Below are 20657 nucleotides of genomic sequence, written 5' to 3'. Positions count from 1 at the left end.
AGCAATTCTGTTTTAGGGTGGTGGCATGGAATCGGAGTTATCTCTTGCCAATTGTATTCCCCGATATGTTTCTCAACATACAGATGCATGCTTCAGAATAGCGGGTCACACCTGTCTAGGTGAACCTCCTCACACGGTCCCCCCACCTCCCTTCTCTCTTGAAACGCTCCTCTCCTTCCAGACCAGTCTCTCTCATGTCAGTGCCCATCCTGGCAAGACTCACCTGGGGAGTGTCATTCGCATTATTGTGACACTTCATGTCTTTCTTTTTCACCAGAAAAAAAGTCCAGTATTTGGCTCCCTTCCTTTGAAAAACTGATCAACTTTTTACCCTCCTAGGCTACGTAGTCTTCTGCTTTCTTGGCCCAGTAGTGGCCCCTGGCTTTTTCTCCACATTTCTTAACGTGGATTGAGGTTTAGGATGACGGGTTCATCCCTTCTAGAATGGCGGCTACAGTACCAAGAAACAGCGCCTTAGCAGGGGATGGAATGCCCCAGAAGCTCCATGGCATGGGTTGTGGGTGTGCCTAGTGTAGAGCTTACCAGGAAGAATCTCAGATAAATGCTCTGTCACTGAGTTTCCAAAGGCAGTGACTTTTAGCCTTTGGTGACAGACTTGATTGAGTTGTTGGCCGGGATCTTAGCATCTGCATTCACCGTTTATCTCTTTATTTTTCTCTTTGACCTTCCAGTAGACTGTGGGTCCCAGCCTTTCCCACACTATGGGGCACTTAGAAAACGAGGACATTTATATAGCCCTCTGGGCCAGCGGAGGGGTAGCTCCCATAGCTGAGGGGCTCAGTGTGCCACTCAGGTTCCAGGAGCCTGGGACCAGCCATTGTGGGGCACTCAGAGAGTGCCTTACACCCCTGGTGGCAGAGCAGAGTAGGTGCCCATTTTAGGAGGCTTTGCCGGCTCGGGGGTGATGGGAGATGCCCCCCAGGCCATTATGAGCTGGATGAGATGATACTCGGGAATGCGCCCGGAGCCCAGGTTGAACTCCATGCTCTCAGTGGTACCTTTGGCTACAGGGACAGCCTGTCTACTCTCTCCGCACTGAGCTGTCTCATGTCCCATTTGAATTTTTCACATGTTCTTACCTGCACTCTTGAGTCTTCTGCCATTTCACTGATCTCTCCCCTCCTTCAGAAGCCCCCTCTTTTCCCAGAGACTGTCCTTTCCTTCACTCCTGGACCTGGGTCTTCTGTGCCCTGAAGAGTGCTCGGAGCTGACACCATCATTCTCTGCAGCCCCGAGCCCACATAGCCTCCCTACATCCTTCCTCTGCTTCCTTCCTTTTCTGTGCTTTTGGACCTTTGGTTTTTCCTGTTCTTCAGACTCTTCCTGGGCCTGGTCTCAATAGCTCAGCATCTCGGTGTGGAAGACCAGGTGACCCTTGATCGCTGCCCTGCAGAACCCTAGAAGGGTGCCTCTGCCCTGGAGCTGCCGCTTGTGCAGAAACACGGGCCACCCTCTTCACTGAGTATGTCGTAGCCCCAGACTCTGGGCCAAGGGGAGCCAAGACCCTCCCAGAGGAGCCCCCCTGAGCCCTTCCAGGTTAGCACCATCCAGGCTGGAGGAAGGTAAAAGTTAGGCCTGCTTTTGCTGGAAGCATTCCAGTGTGGAATGAGGTGGGCCTTCTGTAAATTCAGCAAGTGTTTTTCTTGGAGCCCACAGAGAAGGCTTGAAACCCTGGCCTGCAGAGGCTGGCTAAGGCCCTGGGATTCTCTGCTTGGTCCAGTCAATCTACCTCCCACATGGAGCCCAATAGAGAGGTAGACTTGGACTCTGGGAGAGGCAGCCCCAAAGGAGCAGATGGCCCTAGCAGTGGAGGTAGTGGGGAGGAGAAGGAGACCCCGGGCCCGGGGTACCTACATCCCAACTCACCTGGCCTGGGGCAAGTCATGAACCTCTGTCCACTGCCCTCTCGCCTTCCTGCCTCTGGACAGTGCATTGTTAGACCATTTAGACCAGCACAAGACTGATGAGGGACCTGGTTTTACATGGTACCCAAAGACTTAGGTTCACTTTGGTGGCCTCCATGCCACTGTAGGCCTTGCCGTTTTGGGTTTAAAAGGAATGCAACACACTTCTCAAGGCTGACCACCCCAGGGCATCTCGTCACATAGTTAACACTGAGTACCTTCTGACAAGGGAGTTTGGGGGCAGCCCAGAGTGGCCCAGCAGTGTCCAGGCAGGGATACTTACCACATGGGCACAAAATGAGCCCCAGCCAGGAGGGTCCCAGTGTCTCCACCTGTCATGCTCTCTGCTCCACTTCAGTGGATGTCGCTGTTGGCGGGTTGTAAAATAATAGTGACTCTGATGGTTCACAGTCACGTGACCCCTGACACCTGCGACCACCCAAGCCAGTGGCTGAGTGCTTTATGGGCCTCTTCTGCCGTGATCCTTACAGCTCTTCCAAGAGGCTTAGACCCATTTAGGGATGAGAACACAAGCCCAGAGAGGCTGAGTCCCTTGCCCCAGATCACATGTAATTTGCAAGGGCAGCCTGGCCCTAAGTTGAGCTATGCTATAGCCTGAGGGCAGCAGTTGCTACTCCTCCCAGCCTCTGCAAGCCATGGTCACCAGTTCCCAGCTCATGGGGGGTGGGCTTCCCAACCAGGGATGCACCGACGCTGCCAGGGTAGCTTCTGAGAGACAGCCAGAGCCTCTATTCTGCCTCATGCATCACCTTGTCATGCTCAGGGAGTTCCAGTCCCCCAACAACACACATGGGGGTTGTTTCTGAACAAAGCTGAAGTAAGTCAGCTCAACTTTGAGGTTAGTTGGAGCTGTCTCTTGCAGTATCGAAAATAAACAGTTGTGATTACAAACCGAGAAATGGTCTACGGAGGCTATTGGCAGAGAATCAAGGGGGCACATGAAAATCTGGGTTTGCAGTCACTCTTTGGAAATTTCTTCTTCTGAGCTTGTCTGTCACCTTTCTTGAGTCTCTATCTTTATCTCCAGGCATCGGGATTTGGATGGTTAATTGTCTTTGGTGTTCGTGGTAATTACACATGCAAATCCCTATGCACAGGGGTGAAAATATGACCCATGAAACCTTTTTTGTTTGTTTTGTAATTTTCATTTTGAGTCAATAACCAAGATGGCACTTCATAGTGTTACTAATATGCTGCTCTGTTGATCTCATGACAAGTATGTTATTTTCTGCAATTTTGAGTACCAGTTTATTTAACTGACTCTAATTTTGAGCCTTAACTGCTTTGCAAAACCTTGCTTTTCGCTAGATTTAGTCTCCTGAGTCCCAAGCCGAGAGCTCAGTGCCTCCTGCGCTATCCTGCCCCACCCCACCCCCTAGCCAGCAGCGAGTGTTAAGGCTCTTGGTGCAAATGTGCTGATTCGGGAGAGCTCTGTCTGGTCTCTCCGTTTAGATGATGAGGTAACCGTGGGGAAGTTCTATGCCACTTTCCTGATACAGGACTACTTTAGGAAATTCAAGAAACGGAAAGAACAAGGACTGGTGGGAAAATACCCCGCGAAGAACAGCACAATTGCCCTACAGGTGAATTGTTGTTTTGTCTTTTTCTCTTTTCACTAACGATTTTACAAGCTTATTTGAAACACTAGAGAGCTGACTATTCATGGTTGAGCAGTACCATCAGGATTTTGTTTAAAGTGAGATACTGCACACTCCCCCAAATGTGGACTAGCCATTTCTGGGCCACCAGGTAAGTGCCTCCCCTCCCTGCCTTCTCTGTCGCGCCCCTGCATCTGCATCCACTGCGGCCCATGTGGCAGGACCTCCGGGACAGCGGCCAGGGCACATCCCTGGCAGGAAGGGAGCCACAGCTGCCCTCGCACCCTGTCTCCCCCAGGCTTCTCCAAAGGCAGTGTCCTCTGAGCAGGCACCCACCTTCCCCCAGCCCCGGGCTTGGGCCCCAGCTGCCCACAAAACAGCTTTCCATCTGAACGCAAGTGCTTTGTTTTGTTTCTGTTTGTTTCTTACCCCACTGCTTGTTGGTTTTTGGTCCATTTCAGTAACATCCATCACCTCCTAGAGTGTGTGTGCGTGCGTGTGTGCTTGCGTATGTGCGCAAGTGTGTGTATGTACGTGTGGTGTGTGTGTCTCTGTGTGTTGTTTCCTGACGGCCCTGAGGCTCGCTGTGCAAACATTGTTCTCTTGCATCTTGGCCAGCCTCTGGCCCCTGTGTCAGCCTGGGCCCTGCCCAAGCTCCTGGAGGGGCTGTGGTTCCAGGAACCCCTGGTTCTAACTAGGATCTTTGCATTCAAGGGTATAGAATCCTAGGTAAACCTAAAGCCCTGGGTGGGAAGCAGGTGTGTGGGAAAAGGGAGTCAAAGTGGAAATCTGCTAAGAGGTGCTAGGAAGAGAAGTTGGTGATTCCTGTGGTGAAGAAAGAGGGGTGGAGAAGGAATGGGGAAAAGATGCTAAGCACTGCAGAAAGGGGACTGCACAGGTTGGCAAGCTGTCAAAGCAACTGTCCAGATTAATCAGAAGCCCTGTCATCTCTGCTGTCTGGAATGTGTTAAGTCCATCATGAATAAGATAAAGAATCTTTCCCTTTTAAATTTATTTCCTCCCAAATCACTTTTGTGTCCCTGTTATCACCATGTGTCTTAAATTGGGCCTTGTTGGTATGGGTGAGGTTCAGTGTGAAATAGTCCTTCACTTTTCTTCTAGGGGAAAATGCCCAGCCTTGTTTTGTGTTCTAGGTGATGGTAATTACCAAAGTGTGAAGACTTGTCTGATCTCTCTGAGAGAGAATGAACACAAATAACAATGAATGAGTGAAGGAAGGAGTGGGGGTGTGTGCATATGGGGGGTTCGGAGATGACCTGGTATGACCGTGACTTGTTGATTCATGACGAAACCTGGGCTCTGCCCAGACAGCTACAGGGCAGGGGGAAAGGTGGATGCTGAATCTGACCAAAGACAATTTCTGGTCTTTCTTCCTCTGATCACATCTTTAAAGGTAGCTTAGTGAGTCACAGGCTCAAAAGCTGACTGCTATCTCAGGTTGTAGAATTTGAGTAAAGTTCTTTCACCTCTGGCTGATCAGTTTGCAAAAATAACAGCCCTTCTCCTGATCACAGTTCACAAGTAGACTCAGAGAGCCTAGCACACTGAAAAGATGTGTTTGCAAATTTAAACATACGTTCTTGAGGGCAGTGTGGCCAATTAGGGTGCAAGGACAGGGAGTGATAACGTGCTTCCACAGGCTTTTCCCTAATGTGGCCCTGGGCCTGGAGGACTTGGCTGGCTGGATTTCAGAGTGTCGTGGTGCCCCCACCCACACCCCTCCTGTCCACTTATAGGGGACCTGCTTGCCGTTCTCGGATTCTAAGTTGGTGGGTGTGGCGGAACTTGATGACTTTTCTAGAGGGGGAAACATACTCTTTCATGGATGACTATGTTGTAATTCACAGTAACCAAGGTAGCACTGTGTTCTGAGACCTTCTGTTTTCTGTGGAAGGCCTGTGTGATGACCACCTGGATACAGAGTTATACCTTCACTGAATCCCCAAGATTTCCCACTTAGATGGCTTCAGTGCTTGCTCTGGTAGCTGGATATAATGTTTGGGTGTTCTAAAACCTGAACAATAACACATGGCTAAGTAACTCATGGTCACATCTCAAGGGTGGGTTTCACTGAGTCTTCAAGTTGAAGGTTGGAATGATGCTTAAGCTACATGTATAAGTCATGGGTTAAAGACTGTTACATTGTGTCACAGTAATGTTTTACTTTTTTCATTTTGTTGTTTATAGAAAGTTTCATTTCCTTGGTGAAATTAAAATATTTTCAAAATAATATCAACACACTCTCACATGGTTCCACTGAGAGTTGAGGCTGTGACTATAATTTATGTTAAGTACCCAGCCTAGGAAATTAAGTTGTGTTCATAATCTTGACAGATACATTCTGAAAATGCGTTTGATTCCTTCAGCAAACATCAAAAATAGAAAATTTTTGTCTCCTTGAAGGATAATTCTAATTACATTTTTGGCTTCCGCTGCTCTAGAAAGGGCTCTAAATGTGATTTGTCACTTGACTTTGAATTAGCACGACAAGGCTCTTCCTTTCTGCACTGGGGAAATATTACGTGACAGTGTGGCAGTTAGGGAAACGGGGTCTCAGGGCAGTGGGAGGAGAAATGGATCAACAGTGTCACTAGGCTGAGTACACAGATCCTCAGCGAAGCTCCCCAAAGCGGGCACGGCCTATTGAGAAGTGGAATGAGCTGCTCCTCCTGGGACTGGGGTGCCGTGAGGCTGATGGCTCCATTGCTGTTGGAAGGTGGAGTGAGCGCAGGAGTCAGGACGTAGGCAAGTGCGTGCTTGTGCTGCGTAGAGTGCAGTCTGTCTGAGCAGGGTCGGAGCTGGTCCACGTTCCCGGCCCCACCCCACAATGGAATGGTTTTCGAGGGCACACAGATGCACTCTGGTTATCAACCTCGTGGGCTCCATTCGGTATCCCTCTGTTCAGACCAACCACAGTGCCCCTTCTACATGAAGGGGAGTGGCTTGAGGAGGTACGTGCGGGTAGGAGCTCGGCACCCAGTGTCCTCTGGCCTCTGTGGTCTGAATGAGTGTGCAGTTTCCATCCGTACATCCATCTTCATCCTTAAAGCCAGCCTTCTCTCCAGCCCCTCTCCAAAGGGAGTCAGAGAGAAGCTGCCTCAAGCTTTTTTTTTTTTTTCTCACCCATCCCCTACATGCCACATTCACTTTAGTTTGACTCAGCCTTTGCTCTTCATCCATCGTTGCTGCATCCCAATGACCCACGAGTTTCCACAAGGAGCAAGTAAATAAAGGAACACAGCTCTGCAGCCACGAAAACTCTGTCCCTTCCCAGCAAATAGCAGTGCCCCATCTGACCTTCCAGATGAGGACTTCTGTGCAAGATACAGGCGTGAATTCATCCTGTGTCTCATGGACTGGGGGGGAAAGGAACCCAGAGTGGGGAAAGTTTTGTTCATTTCTTTTTCTTTCAATACTCAAGGATGTCCTTTATGCAAAAGACATTCTGGTGGAATCTGAGGAGACTCTGTTCTCCACTCATCCCAGATGGGATCCTGCCCATCTTCATGACAGGAAGACTTTAGAGGGATAGCCTTTCTTTTTCTTTCTTTTTTTCTTTCCTTTTTTTCTTTTGTCTGTTTGGAAGTTGAGTTTAAATAGGAGACCATCATTTACAGCTTGTAAAGAATTAGGCGGTTAGGCTTTAACCTAATGTGAAAGCCAGAGACCCAACAGATAGTGATATAGGTGGCCCAGTGGAAAGGTGGGTGGTGTACCAGGATCAAATGACTCTTAGTCCCTCCTGAGAGAGGCTCAGGCCTAAAGACAGAGGAAAATGGGACCCACAGACATTTAACCTGTAGAGTATCCGACACCTGTTGTGTAGTCCCCTTATTCTAAGAAGTAGCAAGATTTTTTGGTCTGTTTTTAAAGCATGATTCCATCTAAAGCCATAAAAAGGCTTTTCTTTTTTAATCTAAGAGAACAGATGCTAACAGATGAGATTTCACTGGCTGATTCATTTGTTTCAGATGCTTGAACGGATGCTTTAGAATTTTCTGCCTGAGCTACAGCACCAAGCTCGTTAGTCGGAAGGCGTTTGTGGCTAAGGCCTTGAAAGGGAAAAGTCTCAAGTGGGCTTATTTCTACTGAAACAGCATTTCGGGAGAAATGCAGGAAAAAGCAAACCCAAGGCCCCAGGGAGACCCCTTCCAAGCAAAGCACTCCGGAAGGTGGAAGCGAGGCCGTGGCTCGACTGTGGAGCCGTGGCCTCCTGTCGCGGACGCTGCTCGCGGTGGCTCCTTTTCATGAAAGGGAACGTGCAAGGCTTAACAGTTTTCCCTTCCGAGCAGAGACTCAGAGAAAGGGAAAGAGTGAGAGAAAGCAAAGGAGGTGGGCAGCCGCCCTGCAGAGAAATGAAATGAACACAACTTCCTGATGCTGGCCAGTAAAAAAAAAAAAAAAATTAAAATAATAAAAAGATTAAGCAGACCTGCCTAAGGTGGGCAGCTGACTCCATTCCAAAGCCCTGCATCCCTAGTTTGCCCGAACTACCAAAGACTGGCAGGCCCCTTGGCACTGAGCTGACAGAGTTCCTTTTCTATGCCAGTCCGTCATGACCTCCTGACCATCCAGCTCCGCTCTCTGCAGTGACCAGTGCAGGATGCAGTGAGACGGGGGCGGGACAGGACGCTCAGACACACCCATTTAAACTAACACATATACCTGCATGCCCAACCAACCCAGGCAACACCTCAGGTTCCATCTTAATGCGTCCACGGGAAATACCACCACACCCCAACCTCATCCAACATTGTCCGTCTTTAAGTCAAAGCCAGTTTGGGGATGCCTCTTTGGAAGCAGTGTGGTCTAGTTTCAAGGACACTGGGAGTCAGGGAACCTGGGTTCTAGTCCCAGCTCCAGCGTCCACTTGCTGCGTGACCTTGGGCAAGACACTTAACCTCTCTGTGCCTCAGTTTCCCCATCTGTAAAATGGGGGTAATCATGTCGACCTACCTCACAGGGCTGTTGTGAGGAATAGCTAAGTGATTGTAAAGCACTTTGAACGTATAATTGCTTATTATTAAGACTTCAACAATAATAATATCATATGCCTGTTTACTACCAGAACTTTAAGAAATTCTTGTTTTTCTTTGATCTCTTTTCTGTTCTGTACTTTAGTGATCCATTGAGAAGGAGAATTCTCCCTTTTTTGAGATATCTAGGAAATGCATAAAGATGTAAACAGAAGTAATTCTACAGGTTGTGTTTTCACATCTTATGGAAAGTAGATTTTTGCCCGAGAAGTTGCTTCACGAGGGGGTCTCATCTGAAACTCTCAGCCAATTCTAAGCAGTGGTTGAGGAGCCAGTACATCTAATGCTGAGCCCATGATACCCAGAGGAGCCAGTTTATGTTTTAAAGTCAGTACTCAAGAGTACCCTTGAATTCCTGAAGTGTTAAGGGTTATAAGCTTGGTCTGTGCAGATGGGGCTGCGTACGTGGCGGGCGCAGAGAGCGGCGGAATGTGGGGAGCCGGGCCCTGGCTGCGCTCATCCCTGACCAGGCAGAGCTGGGGAACCGTGTCGCCAGTGGAAAGAGTGGTGCTAGCGGAAGCCCCCCGGGCCTGTCCTATGCGTGACTGATGGAGTCCCTTCCAGCCTTGAGATTTGTTCCAGTGATGTCATCTGTGCTGTGACCTTTGCCCTTTGGCCCCAGTGGCTTACAGTACCAAGTGGTCTGCCCTGCCTGGATTTAAGTGGACTCCCTGGCCCCACTCTGGAAACAGACCCAGCCCCAGATTCTGCTCCCATGTGTGCAAACTGTTGTCAGTCTAGGAGCTCATGGTGGTTTTTATGGCATGGGGATGGTGGTGAAAGCCAGCTTGCTCCACTGTGGCTGGACCCCTGTAAAGATGTTGAAGCTTGTTTGTATCTGCTGGGTGACAGCTGTAGCCCCAGCACCTTGAGTCTCCTCACCCCCTGCCAGTACCCAGCCCCTCCCCAAACCTCTCTGTGATCCAGTAGCTAAAGGGCTAATGCTTGTTGTAGTGGAGGCCTCTGGGACCCTATTTTGGGCTGAGAGCCCAGCTCTGCTCTGACTGGGTAGTGCCCAGAGGTTCCAGTTATAAACTATTTGGTGTATCATCCCTGAAAAGGAAGCTGGTCAGCCCTGTGGGCACAGGTGAGGGGTTTATCCACCATCAGACAAATGGTCCTTCTGTCTCTGGCCCACTCTGATATCAAGTTTATGAAACACTGAAGGGAGCATATGTGCTCACCCCTCTGTGTGTGGCCCTGGTCTCAGGAGGCCGGTTGACCATCTGTCTTCTAGATGTGAGTGTCTATGCACTAAAGCCTCATAGAGCAGCCCCAAGCAAGTCGCGTGGCTGGTGTTTCCTTCCAAATAAGTAAAAACTGGAAAACAGTAACTTTCTAGCTGGGATTTAGGGAATGATTTAAATGAAACAAGAGCATCTTGCCCCTCGTGGGCCTGGCCGTGTTGCTGAGTGACAGCACTGGCTGTGGTCGGTGGCTGAGGCCAGTTCAGGAAGGACAGCCAGAAATTGCAGGCGCTGCCTGTGGCCTCAGCTCAGAAGGGAAACAAGGCTTCCTCGAAACTTGGTTTACAGTCAAACTGCAGACACCTCTTTCCTTTTCCCTAAGACCCTGGCAGACGAGTATAGCTTTAAATGTAGAGGAGTCGTAAGAGACGACTCAAGTATATTATGTCAGAATCTTCCAGACTCACTGAGCAAACTCGGTGCCCAACCCCAGAATCCATGGTGCTAAACTCTTAAGCTCCTGGATGAAGACACGATGCTGGCCAGTATCCTTCCAGGGAAGTAGACGGAGGATTGGGCATTGGGCTCTTCTTAAATAACTTATTCTATGGTGTGACCTAATCAAAAAATTAAATTGATCTGCAGGACTATGGGGAACTGGATTCTCTACTCTTTCTGAAAGGTGGGAGATCTTTCCCTTCTGAGAATAGTAACTGTTATTGTCAGAAATCTTTGAGAAGATAGAATTGCTGAAAAGAAGTAAAGGAAAGTTACGTTAGGTAATAGCAAAAGGTCCTAATTACTGAGGCGTCTTATTGAATAATACCCACCTAGTACCCCTCATCAGTGCAAATATCCCAATTCAATTGCCCAGGGGGAAGAACTTGCTGACCCTGACGGTTCATTGACTGGGGAGGCACCTGCATGAATTCGTTCTCCTTGGCACACCGTAGCCCTCAGAGAAGTGGCTGTTTGCGGGTAACGAGGGCACATCAGTCTATGGCACAGTGCCAGAGGCTGGGTCAGAGAAGCCGCGAGAAGGACGTTTCTTCCCAAAGCAGAGAAAGGTCAGCGGAATCCCAGGGGTCCTGGATGGGGTGAAGAGTCCAGTGCCTGAGGAAAACATGGGGTTGTCTGTCTGAGGGTGGGTTATCAGCAGTTCTCCAACTCTTTGGTCTCAGGAATCTTCTATGCTCTTAAAAAGTATTGAGGACCCTTATGTATCAATATTACTGCATTAGGAATTTAAACAGATTTTAAAAACACAGAATATGCAAGCACAACGATGCTGGAGAGATGAGATCCTGTGAAAAACCCCACTGTGCTCTCAGGAGCGAATGAGAATATACAAGGCTGAGAGCATTCTAGTTTTTAATTATGCAAATCACAGTGACCTCACGGACCCCTGAAGGTGTCTCAGGGGACCCCAGTGTCCCTGGGCCACACTTTGAGAACTGCTGCTCTAGGGGATTGATCCCATACTCCCCCTAAAGGAAAAGGGTGCTGGAGCTGCTTTATGATCTGTGTACAGCACTGCCCCTACCTTGAACCGTTCCCTCCCTCCCAGGCCCGTCCCAGGCCCGTCCCAGGCCCGTCCCCAGCCCTGGCCCACTCACCTAGACACAGAGCTGCCTGGGCCCCCAGTGTCTGGCCAAGTTCAGGCTGATTGTCAGACTGTACGTGCCACGTCTCACTGCCTGTGCTGATCTGAAAGAAGGATGATCTGAATTGGTATATGACAGATAAGTATTCATAAGACTCACAGCTCCTCAGAGTGGCACGGCTGAGACAGGAGTGTGCTGAGTGTAGCATCGGTTTGCGTGATACCTGGTGATCATCTGTCATTGCCGTTGTGACTTAGTGATGCAGGAGCTCTGCTAAGTTAGTTGAAAGAAGGTTAACCTTGATTGAGTGGCACTGCAGTCATGTGGAGCCAGTCATGAGTGAGCACGTGATTGAGACCTGATCCCAGCACTCTTTACAGTAGACCCAAGAAAGTGGGGTCAGCACGGGGTCAGTGGAACTGCAGGCCTGGGGATCAAGATTCCTAGCTGAGCCTTCGCCAGCGTGGGCAGGTCCCTTAGCCAAATGGGAGTAGTCTTGGCCCACCCGCTCTCCCTCGCAGGGTGTAGTGGGATAAAGTATGGGATATCATGGGGGCAGGTACAAAGATGCCATCAGAACAGAAGTCGTGATTTGTGACTTCTGCCAGGCCCACTCTCTCTGTTAATCAGGAAACTGACAAGCAGTTCTCCGATTCTGGTGTTAAAACCACAACCAAGAATCAAGGTGGAACTAAAACAGGTAGCGCTGTCAGATCATTTGCAGGGAGACGTCAGAGATCGCTTCAGATAATTTTTTTTGAGGTTTCCTTTATCTTTTAGAGTGATGGTGACAAACCTGGTGTATACAGCTGAGTGCCCCCTGCCAGGGTAACTTCTGTGGTAACGTTGCAGCTGACTTGTCAGTGAGGGTCAGAGTCACTGTGGATGACTCACAGGAGTGCCGTGCTCATGATTCTAGCCCTTTATGTTTATATATAACTCGAGGATGGTTCATAATGGGACACAAAGGCCATGCCATCCCATTTTCCCTGGCAGAGAGCAATGACAAAGTAAGGGGTGTGCCTGTGTGTGCTGTGTGTGCGTGGGGAGGCGGGAGACAGCTTGTAGATGAGCAGGTGTATTCTGTGAGAGTTTCATCTCCAGTCCTTTCTTCTGAGGGAGCTAGTCTACAGTGATCCTTTCTGATTGGGTAGGGGCAGTATTCTGCTAAAGGGTTAACCAGAGCTCGCCTTTAACCAGATGACCACAGGGCCAGCCCTAGCTGAGCGAGACCTGCCTGTGGTAGGGAACAGGCTCTGCCAGACGTGGGCTCTTAAGGCTGGAGTCTGGAAGCCTGGCACTCACACCCGAAGATGAATGGCCTGGCCCAGTCCCGACTGGAGGCTCACATCTCTTATCTGCACTGTTATAGTGTAGGTTCGGGAGGGGTTCCTGGGCGTCTCTACGTGCTGAGAGCTGGCAGATGGCGAGTGTGTCTGATGGCGCTAGCTTAGGGGGACAGGCAGTGAAAGCATTTCAGATGCACCAGGTAGGAAAAACTTAACCCTGAAAGTGGGCAAGAGAAAGGAAGGTAAATGAATGTTCCTGTTTGATATTAAAATATCATACTTTAATGCTATTGCTTCAGAAATATTTAGAGAGATTTTATAGTTTGGGGGGGTTGGTGACTTTATCATTCAATAGAGTAAATATCGATAAAATTCCAATTAAATGGTGTCTAAAATTTAAAGCAGCAGTCTACAGGCAAAGCGCCAATATTTCTTTGAAAAAAAAAATACTCATGAGAACATCTAGCATTTAAAAATCAACCAGAAACTAGGCTTGATTCTGTTTAATGTTTTATATGATTGGACGTCTTAAAACAAATCAGTAATGTTTATACTTTCTAGCAATTCTGTGTTTCTTCAAAACCATAATTCTACTGTGATGTTAATGGAATGACTTTATATGGCTTTAACTGTGTTGGGTTAAGTGCTAATGACCACGTTTCAAATTAAAATAGTATTTTGCTAATAGAGGTAGACACAGATATGAAATACGAAAGAATAGATAATTTTACTGATTGTAAAGTGTTTGTTTCAAGAAAAACATAGTTTTGTTTTGTTTTGTTTAGGGCTGTAGAAAAAAGTAATTTTTTCAAGGGTTTAAGATAGATTCCTGCACTTTGGGAATTGGAACTTGTGCCTATGGAATTTTTGGAGCAGCCTAAGCTACCTTTTAGCTGGATATGTGTGCTAGAAAATTTTTCATTATCATGTTTTGTGATATGTAATAAATTCAGGGTGCTGTGCTTAAGCTTCGTTTCAGTTCAATTTTGGGAACATGTGTTTCCCTCCTTCCCAGCCCTGGCAGATACCCCTGTCCCCTGTAGTGTCCCCCCGCCCGTCCTTCCTCCTCTCCCCTGTGAAAGAGTAAAGTCAGTCCCTGACTGTTAGAAGGTATGTTTCTTCCTGCGTGGAACAGACGAAATATAATCATGTTCTCTAAGCCTCTGCTTTCCTGTCTGGGAAGAGTGATGCTTTCTCTCCTCCTTTGATGTCTCTTTAATAAATATGTTGTCGTTATTTGTCTTTGGAAGCGGTCTCTCGGACCACCTCTCAGTTTTCTCTGTGATTTATGTTGCAAACAAATCCTCTGTCCTGTGTCTGTTCACTGCTCTCTCCTAATCTTGTGTATCATTGAGAACATGCTGAAGACAGTTTTTATTTTTGCAATTATGTTATATGTGTATTTCAGTGAAATGTCAACCCGTCAACAGAGGATGATGTTAAAAATTATCCAAATAAATAGTTTTCTATTTCTTCTAATCAGACCTAGTCCAATCAGTTGAATGACAGTGAACAGGATGATCTGGTGTTATTTAAACAGAGTGTTCCTGGCCCACAATGTACATAGTTTACCTGGGGGCGTTGACTTGGTGCACTGTCACCTGTGTGTGTTTTGTGGCACTGGCAGTGGGTGTCTCAAACCTGGTCTCTTGTTTAGGAGCCTCAGATAGGTAACAGCCCTTTCTTCCCAGTGATTCAAAATCAGATGGTGAAGCCCTGGCTTAGTTTATCTCCCCTTGATGATTGTGCCCTAGAAAGCACTGCCTGCATGAATGGCAGGCTGTTGGGTAGAGCTGGGCTCAGCCTTGCTGCCCCGGCTGGGGCAGGAGCTTTCACCCACTTGGCATTCGAGTTGCTGTCTTGTTGTTTCCCTGAGAGTGGTGTGGGTCTGCTGCTAAGCCAGACAGTTCCCCAGGCTCGAATGTGCTGGAGGCGGGGATCCTGAGAGGAAAGAGTGAGTGATTGTGTGTGCGTGCATGTGTGTACATGTGTGTGCATGAGCCTATGATCAGAGGGACAGGAGAGTGAGAGGCAGCCTCACTGACTGCACCACAAACTGTCCAGGGTTTGGTCCTGGGACACAAGTCATTCCCCTGCAAGACCACAGCATTCCTAGCCTCGAACCTTAAGGCTTTGACTCCAGGCAGCTGTTTCACCCCCACGATTCATAAAATGGAAAGACTTGCTGTTCCAATATTCAAAGAATGGTTCAAACCAGACCCAGCCTGGTGTGCCATCTTTAAATATATTTTTTTGAGGTATATTCAGTTTACAATGCTGTGTCAACTTCTGGTGTACAGCACAATACTTCAGTCATATAAGAACATGCTTATATTCGTTTTCATATTCATTTTAACCGTAAGTTACTACAAGATATTGAATATAGTTCCCTGTGTGGTGTGCGGTCTTTAAAAGGATCCTCTCATAGGCTGAGTGCTATTACGGACAAGGCCATTTGCCTAAGAGCCTCTTGGGAAGGTCTGTACCCCCTTGCTGTTCTAAATTAGTGTCAGCACCACTGGCGCCTGCAGGACACCAGGCTGCACTTTCCCACATCAGTGGGCCTAGGCTTGTGGAATCTGGCAAGACTGTGGCCACCATCCCCTCCACCCTGCACACCCCCTCCACCGCCAGGCATGTCTCAAACATGGCTATCACTCTCTGTCTGTGTGCTATCCCCACCTGCTGCTGGGGGCTGTGGAGGGGGGACGGGAAGTGGTCCCCTCCTCTGATAACCCCCTGCTCAGCCTAGTTCTCCTCTGCAGACTGCCCTGATGTTGGGGAGTATTAGCTACAGAAGGAAACCCTTACAGCCAAGGTCTCAGACGCTTTCCAAGCCTTTAGCAGCTCCTCAGGGACAAGCAGACTGCCAGCAAATGAGGGAGTACTGCCTGGGTACCGGACTGGTGGCCTTAGACCCGGGGCAAGGAGGAAATGCCTCTTTCAGATGCAAATCTTTTTGTAGCAAAGGCTAGAGGAGCTATACTGTCCCTATTAATGTGCCATTTTTCTTCAGATTGATGGTCAAAACATAGTCTTCTTAGAGCCAGCAACTACCTCTTCCCCATAGATAGTCCGTAAGCATCTCGAATATTTCTCTAATGAAGGCAGTTACATGGAAGGCTTCTCCCAAGGGCTGTCTCAAAGGAACCCAGGCCCAGGGTGAAGAAGGGCGGCTGTGAGAGCCTCAGGGAAATGCAGACTGTCTGAGCGGCCTGGAGGGGTACCCTGGCAGACCTTGCACTGCCTCCAGAGGTGTATGAGCCCCTTTCGGTGTGCTGTGGTCTTGAAGAGGGTGACCCGACCATTGGCAAGTTCTCAGCTTGAACACAGACTGCAGGCCAGGGTGCCAGGAGATGGCCACAGAGGCTGGCCCTGCACAGCGGCCCAGGTCTGTGTGTGTCCGTCTGTTGTGTTGTGGTCCTGAGTGTGCTCGTGGTGGCAGTGTGCTGTGTCGCTCCCTTGTTCCCATGGCTTTGTAGCAGGACCGGTGGCCCCGATGGCTGCTTGGTCTGCCTGCCCTCCAGTCTCTGCACAAGCTTCCTCGTCCTGGACGCAGCCAGCAAATACTTGGCACCCTCCCTGTAGAGCAGCCTGGCCCTGCTCCTCCCCGCACCTGGGGCTCCAGGAGACAGTGCTCTGCCGGCCAGCCTTCTGTGAACTGTCGTCTAGGTGTGGGCCTGGGCTGTGGCCATGGCAGACCCTAGGACTAGTAACCAGGGCTAGTAACTGTTCCCTGTAAGTGGGGGTATTTGAAAAGGAGGTCACTGGCCTCAATTATCCCAGCATAGGACCATCCTGAACTCCTGGCCACACCCTACAACCCTGAGGGTGTAGGGACACATTTGGTTACATTCGAACAAGCGGTCAGGTCACTGCTGTATCCTTTGGAGAAACCTCCCCCTCCCACAACGGAATCAGGCAGGAGCACAGCCAGGACCAGGCCGGCCCAGGGCTCCCGTGTTGTCTAACCTGTTCTGCCATTTCCGTTGATCTAGGCGGGATTAAGGACACTGCATGACATCGGGCCAGAAATCCGGCGTGCTATATCATGTGATTTGCAAGATGACGAGCCAGAGGAAACAAAACGAGAAGAAGAAGAAGATGTATTCAAAGTAATTATTCCACGCCTAGCTACACACTGGCCACTTGGAAATAGTGGGGCAGGAGTCCAGTTTGGGCAGTTAACGATCTGTGAAAGAGCCTGGAGAATGCACACCAGCCCCAGGACCTAGAGGCCCTGGTGGCCCATACCCTCCCCAACCCAGCAGACCCTGCCCATTCACCAGCACCCCTTGGAGGGCCCGGCCTGCTCCTTCCCTGAGCTTGCTTGCTCCTCTGCCCTACACTGGCCACTTCAGAGGAGCTTGGCCACAACCACCAGCCTGTGTGTATGAGCATCCTGGGTCCTTTCAGCAGCTGCCGGCTCTCCCTCCGTCCTCTTCCCTGGGCCAGTTTTTTGATCTGCCAGCCGGCCCTGTGCTTCCCAGGCCCCCCAGCCCAGAGCCGGGCCTGCTGTCCAACCTCAACCACTGGGGCTGCCAACAGTGCTGCTGGGCAAGTCGGCTGACCCTGGAGCAGCTGGAAGAGCCCACTCGAGGGACAGCAGAGAGCTTGCCTCCCCAGCCTAGGAACCGGTAACCTTCCTCATTCCAGGGGGACCAGCTGCCACCCAGTCACCCTGATCACTGAGGCACTCAGATTGTTTTACAGGGATCCTACGGAGCTTACCTAGAATTTGTTGTTCATGTAGAAAAAATTACCTGACATAGCTAGCCTGCATCAAATATTTGTTAAATTACCTGGTGTTGTCTCCCATTATTTTGCAGAGAAATGGTGCCCTGCTTGGAAACCATGTCAATCATGTTAATAGTGATAGAGATTCCCTTCAGCAGACCAATACCACCCACCGTCCCCTGCATGTCCAAAGGCCTGCAGTTCCACCTGCAAGTGATACTGAGAAACCGCTGTTTCCTCCAGCAGGAAATTCGGTGTGTCATAACCGTCATAACCATAATTCCATAGGAAAGCAAGTTCCCAGCTCAACAAATGCCAATCTCAATAATGCCAATATGTCCAAAGCTGCCCCTGGAAAGCGGCCCAGCATTGGGAACCTTGAGCATGTGTCTGAAAATGGGCATCATTCCTCCCACAAGCATGGCCGTGAGCCTCAAAGAAGGTCCAGTATTAAAAGGTAACCTTGAAAATGTATTTGTACTTGGTAACACAGTGTTGGCCCAAGGGAGGGGGGTCTGTCTCCCTCGTGCTCTGGTACAGGCAGGAGATTCCCCATGGGCACTTGCAGTAGGACCTGTGAGTGCGTCAAGGTAACGGCCTCACCAGGCACTGGCCCTGTGACAAGCCTGTAGGATAGCGGGCCTCTTGCCAGCCTGTATCCTGCTCTGTGAGATGCCCCTGAACACAGCAGCAGCTGCAAACTCTGCCCTCTCCAACTGTACCGCATACTCAGGGACAGGGACTGGCAAACTTTCTCTGTCAAGGGCCAGAGAGTAAACATTTTAGGGTTGGAGCATTGGACTGTTTCTATCGTAGCTACTCAACTCAGCCGTCGTAGCAGGAGAGCAGCCGTAGATGTAAATGCGTGGGTGCAGCTGTGTCCCAGTAAGACTTAATTTGCGGACACTGGCATGAGCTTCACATGGCCACACGTGATGAAATATTTTTCTTCTTTTGATTTTGTTTCAGTTCTTTGAAAGTATAAAAACTGTCTGTAGCTTGTGGGCCATACCAAAACAGGTGACGGCCTACATTTGGCCCTTGAACCATAGTTTGCCGACCCTGCTCTGGGAAGTAGCTTGATAGCTGCTTTTTCAGTTTCATTGGAAATATTTAACTTTTATCTTCTCCCTCCCTCCCATGGTATGCCTTTCCTGGATAGAACCCGCTATTATGAAACTTACATTAGGTATGTGCTCATTGCCTGTTTATGTGTTAACTACCATGTGTTTTAAGTGTAACCAACTGGCCTCTCTGAATGCTAAGAGATGAGAAATTCCTGGGAGCCAACTAGCCTAGGGTAGGGTGTTACAGCCCCTAACTGTGGACTCAGCAAAGGTGGTTGCTTCTTTGTAAGCAAAGGAGCTTTCAGATCCCTCTCTGCATAGACTGTTACCACCCAAGGACCGACATGCCCCACAGGCTCGCCCCCCAGGCCTCATCACTGTGCTAGGAAAACCCACTGTGCACTTTCGGGGTGTCTAGTCTAGGCCTGTGGAGCTGAGCAGTCCTGCTGGTCTCTGGGGTCATCTCATGGGGGCTTCATAAAAATGTGATGCCCATCTCCTGAAGACCAAGAGCCAGGCCTTGTCCTTTGTCTCTCGGGCAGCCCTCTAGCCTCGGGCAGTGCACCCACTCCACGTCTGTTGAACCCAGTTGAATTTGGGATGGGATGGTCATTGTGTCAGGGCCAGGGAGGGTAGATCTCCTGGTTTAATTATCTCAAGTGATATTAGAAGTCACGTGAGCTGGAGGAGGGCAGTAGAGAGTGAAGAGCTTGGGGGAAGCGCAGTCCTTTCTTTGGAGAGTGGTGATATCACAGAGCCTGGCTGGTTTTCCTGAGGACTGAAGCCAGGACAGCTGGCTTTTGGGGGACATGACAACAGTCGTGGGGCAGGGCAGTCTTTGAAAACTCAGTGGACATTATGCGGGCACATCTCTCTCCCCTGGAACACTGTATTCAAAACTCCTATCCCTCTTTCTGGGTCAGATGTGGTGCCAAGTTTGGATCCTCTCTTTCCCAGGCTCTGAAATCACATTGGGCCAGGTCAGGAGGACCAGAGTTCAGAGCAGGTGACCTGGGCACCCATCGCTATAGGTTTCTAGGGTGGGTGCCCATCGCTATTGCCGAGGCCCGGCTGTAGGAGCTGTCTGCCGCCTGCCCAGACGCTCAGGCCCTCCCTCCTACTGCAGGTCTGACTCAGGAGATGAGCAGTTCCCAACTATTTGCCGGGAAGATCCAGAGATACACGGCTACTTTAGGGACCCCCACTGCTTGGGGGAGCAGGAGTATTTCGGCTGCGAGGACTGCTACGAGGGCGACAGCTCGCCGACCGGGAGCAGGTGAGGGCGCTGTGGCGCGGGCTGCCATTAGGAGGCCTTGCCATCCCCTGTCCCTAGGGCTCCTGCGCTGTGCTCGGGACGGTCCTGGGAAGCGAAACAGGAGCACAGTCTCCAGGTGACTGCAGAGGTCGGGGCAGGAGAAAGAGGGCCGCAGAGAAGCAGAGTGGAGGCTGGTTTTTCAGGGCTGTTGACTTATTTCCACCAGGAGCCTATGCAACTTTTAGCAAAGGTTCCAGAAATGAGAGCCTTTACTAAACCCTGGGGGCTCTGTCCACATGGCAGCTCATCCAGCCCAGAGCCTACTTCCTACTTCCGTCCCCTGGAGATGAGGGGACTTGAGGACAGAGTGGCATCACTGAGCAGATGTGCCTCTCCAGGCTTCTGAGACAGGAACACATGAGGTTAAAGTGGGCCCTTTGCTCAGGACATGTAGCAGGCAGTGCAGGGAGACAAAGGCCACCCACCACCCTCTGCTCTGTAAACTGCATCTCACGGTGACCCGTGGCCCACAGTAGTGGGCGTGGTTCTATGGTGAGGTCACTCTGGCTTCTGAGATGTTAAACATTAGCTTCATGTTCCAGGCCAGCCACAGCCTGACCTGCCCTCACCCTGCTCTCCCCCGCGTCCTCAGATAGGCCTCCCAGCGCCGTACTTCCGGAACTGCTGGTCCTGAGCTCATTCTGAGTTGCCTTCTTCAGAGCCTTCCTCACGTGTGACCAGCCCTTGGACTCCCTTCCCCCATCCCAGCTGGCCTCGTCCCACCCTCTCTTCAAGGGCCTGCTCCGCACTCCCGTGACTGGAATCGAAAGGCCTCCCCCGCCCCTAGAACTCACAGAGTCCACCCTGAGCCCCCTCTTCCAGCGCTGACCCCCACCAACCTGCATTAGAATTCCCCG

General features: G+C 50.0%; 1 protein-coding gene across 2 annotated transcripts in view; it reads left to right on the top strand.

Moving 5' to 3' along the window:
- Window positions 1-20657, top strand: part of CACNA1D (calcium voltage-gated channel subunit alpha1 D) — a 294778-nt gene that overhangs the window by 267421 nt on the left and 6700 nt on the right. For both annotated transcript variants that reach the window (XM_032458261.1, XM_032458260.1), the window contains 4 exons: window positions 3399-3529; window positions 16680-16796; window positions 17511-17875; window positions 19612-19761. In XM_032458261.1, the coding sequence (XP_032314152.1) occupies window positions 3399-3529; window positions 16680-16796; window positions 17511-17875; window positions 19612-19761 (763 nt within the window). The remainder of the gene's footprint in view (window positions 1-3398; window positions 3530-16679; window positions 16797-17510; window positions 17876-19611; window positions 19762-20657) is intronic.

This window comes from Camelus ferus, chromosome 17 (assembly GCF_009834535.1).
Source record: "Camelus ferus isolate YT-003-E chromosome 17, BCGSAC_Cfer_1.0, whole genome shotgun sequence".
NCBI lineage: Eukaryota > Metazoa > Chordata > Mammalia > Artiodactyla > Camelidae > Camelus > Camelus ferus.
Note: the sequence above shows the minus strand (reverse complement) of the source record. Positions and strands in the feature narration are given on the sequence as shown.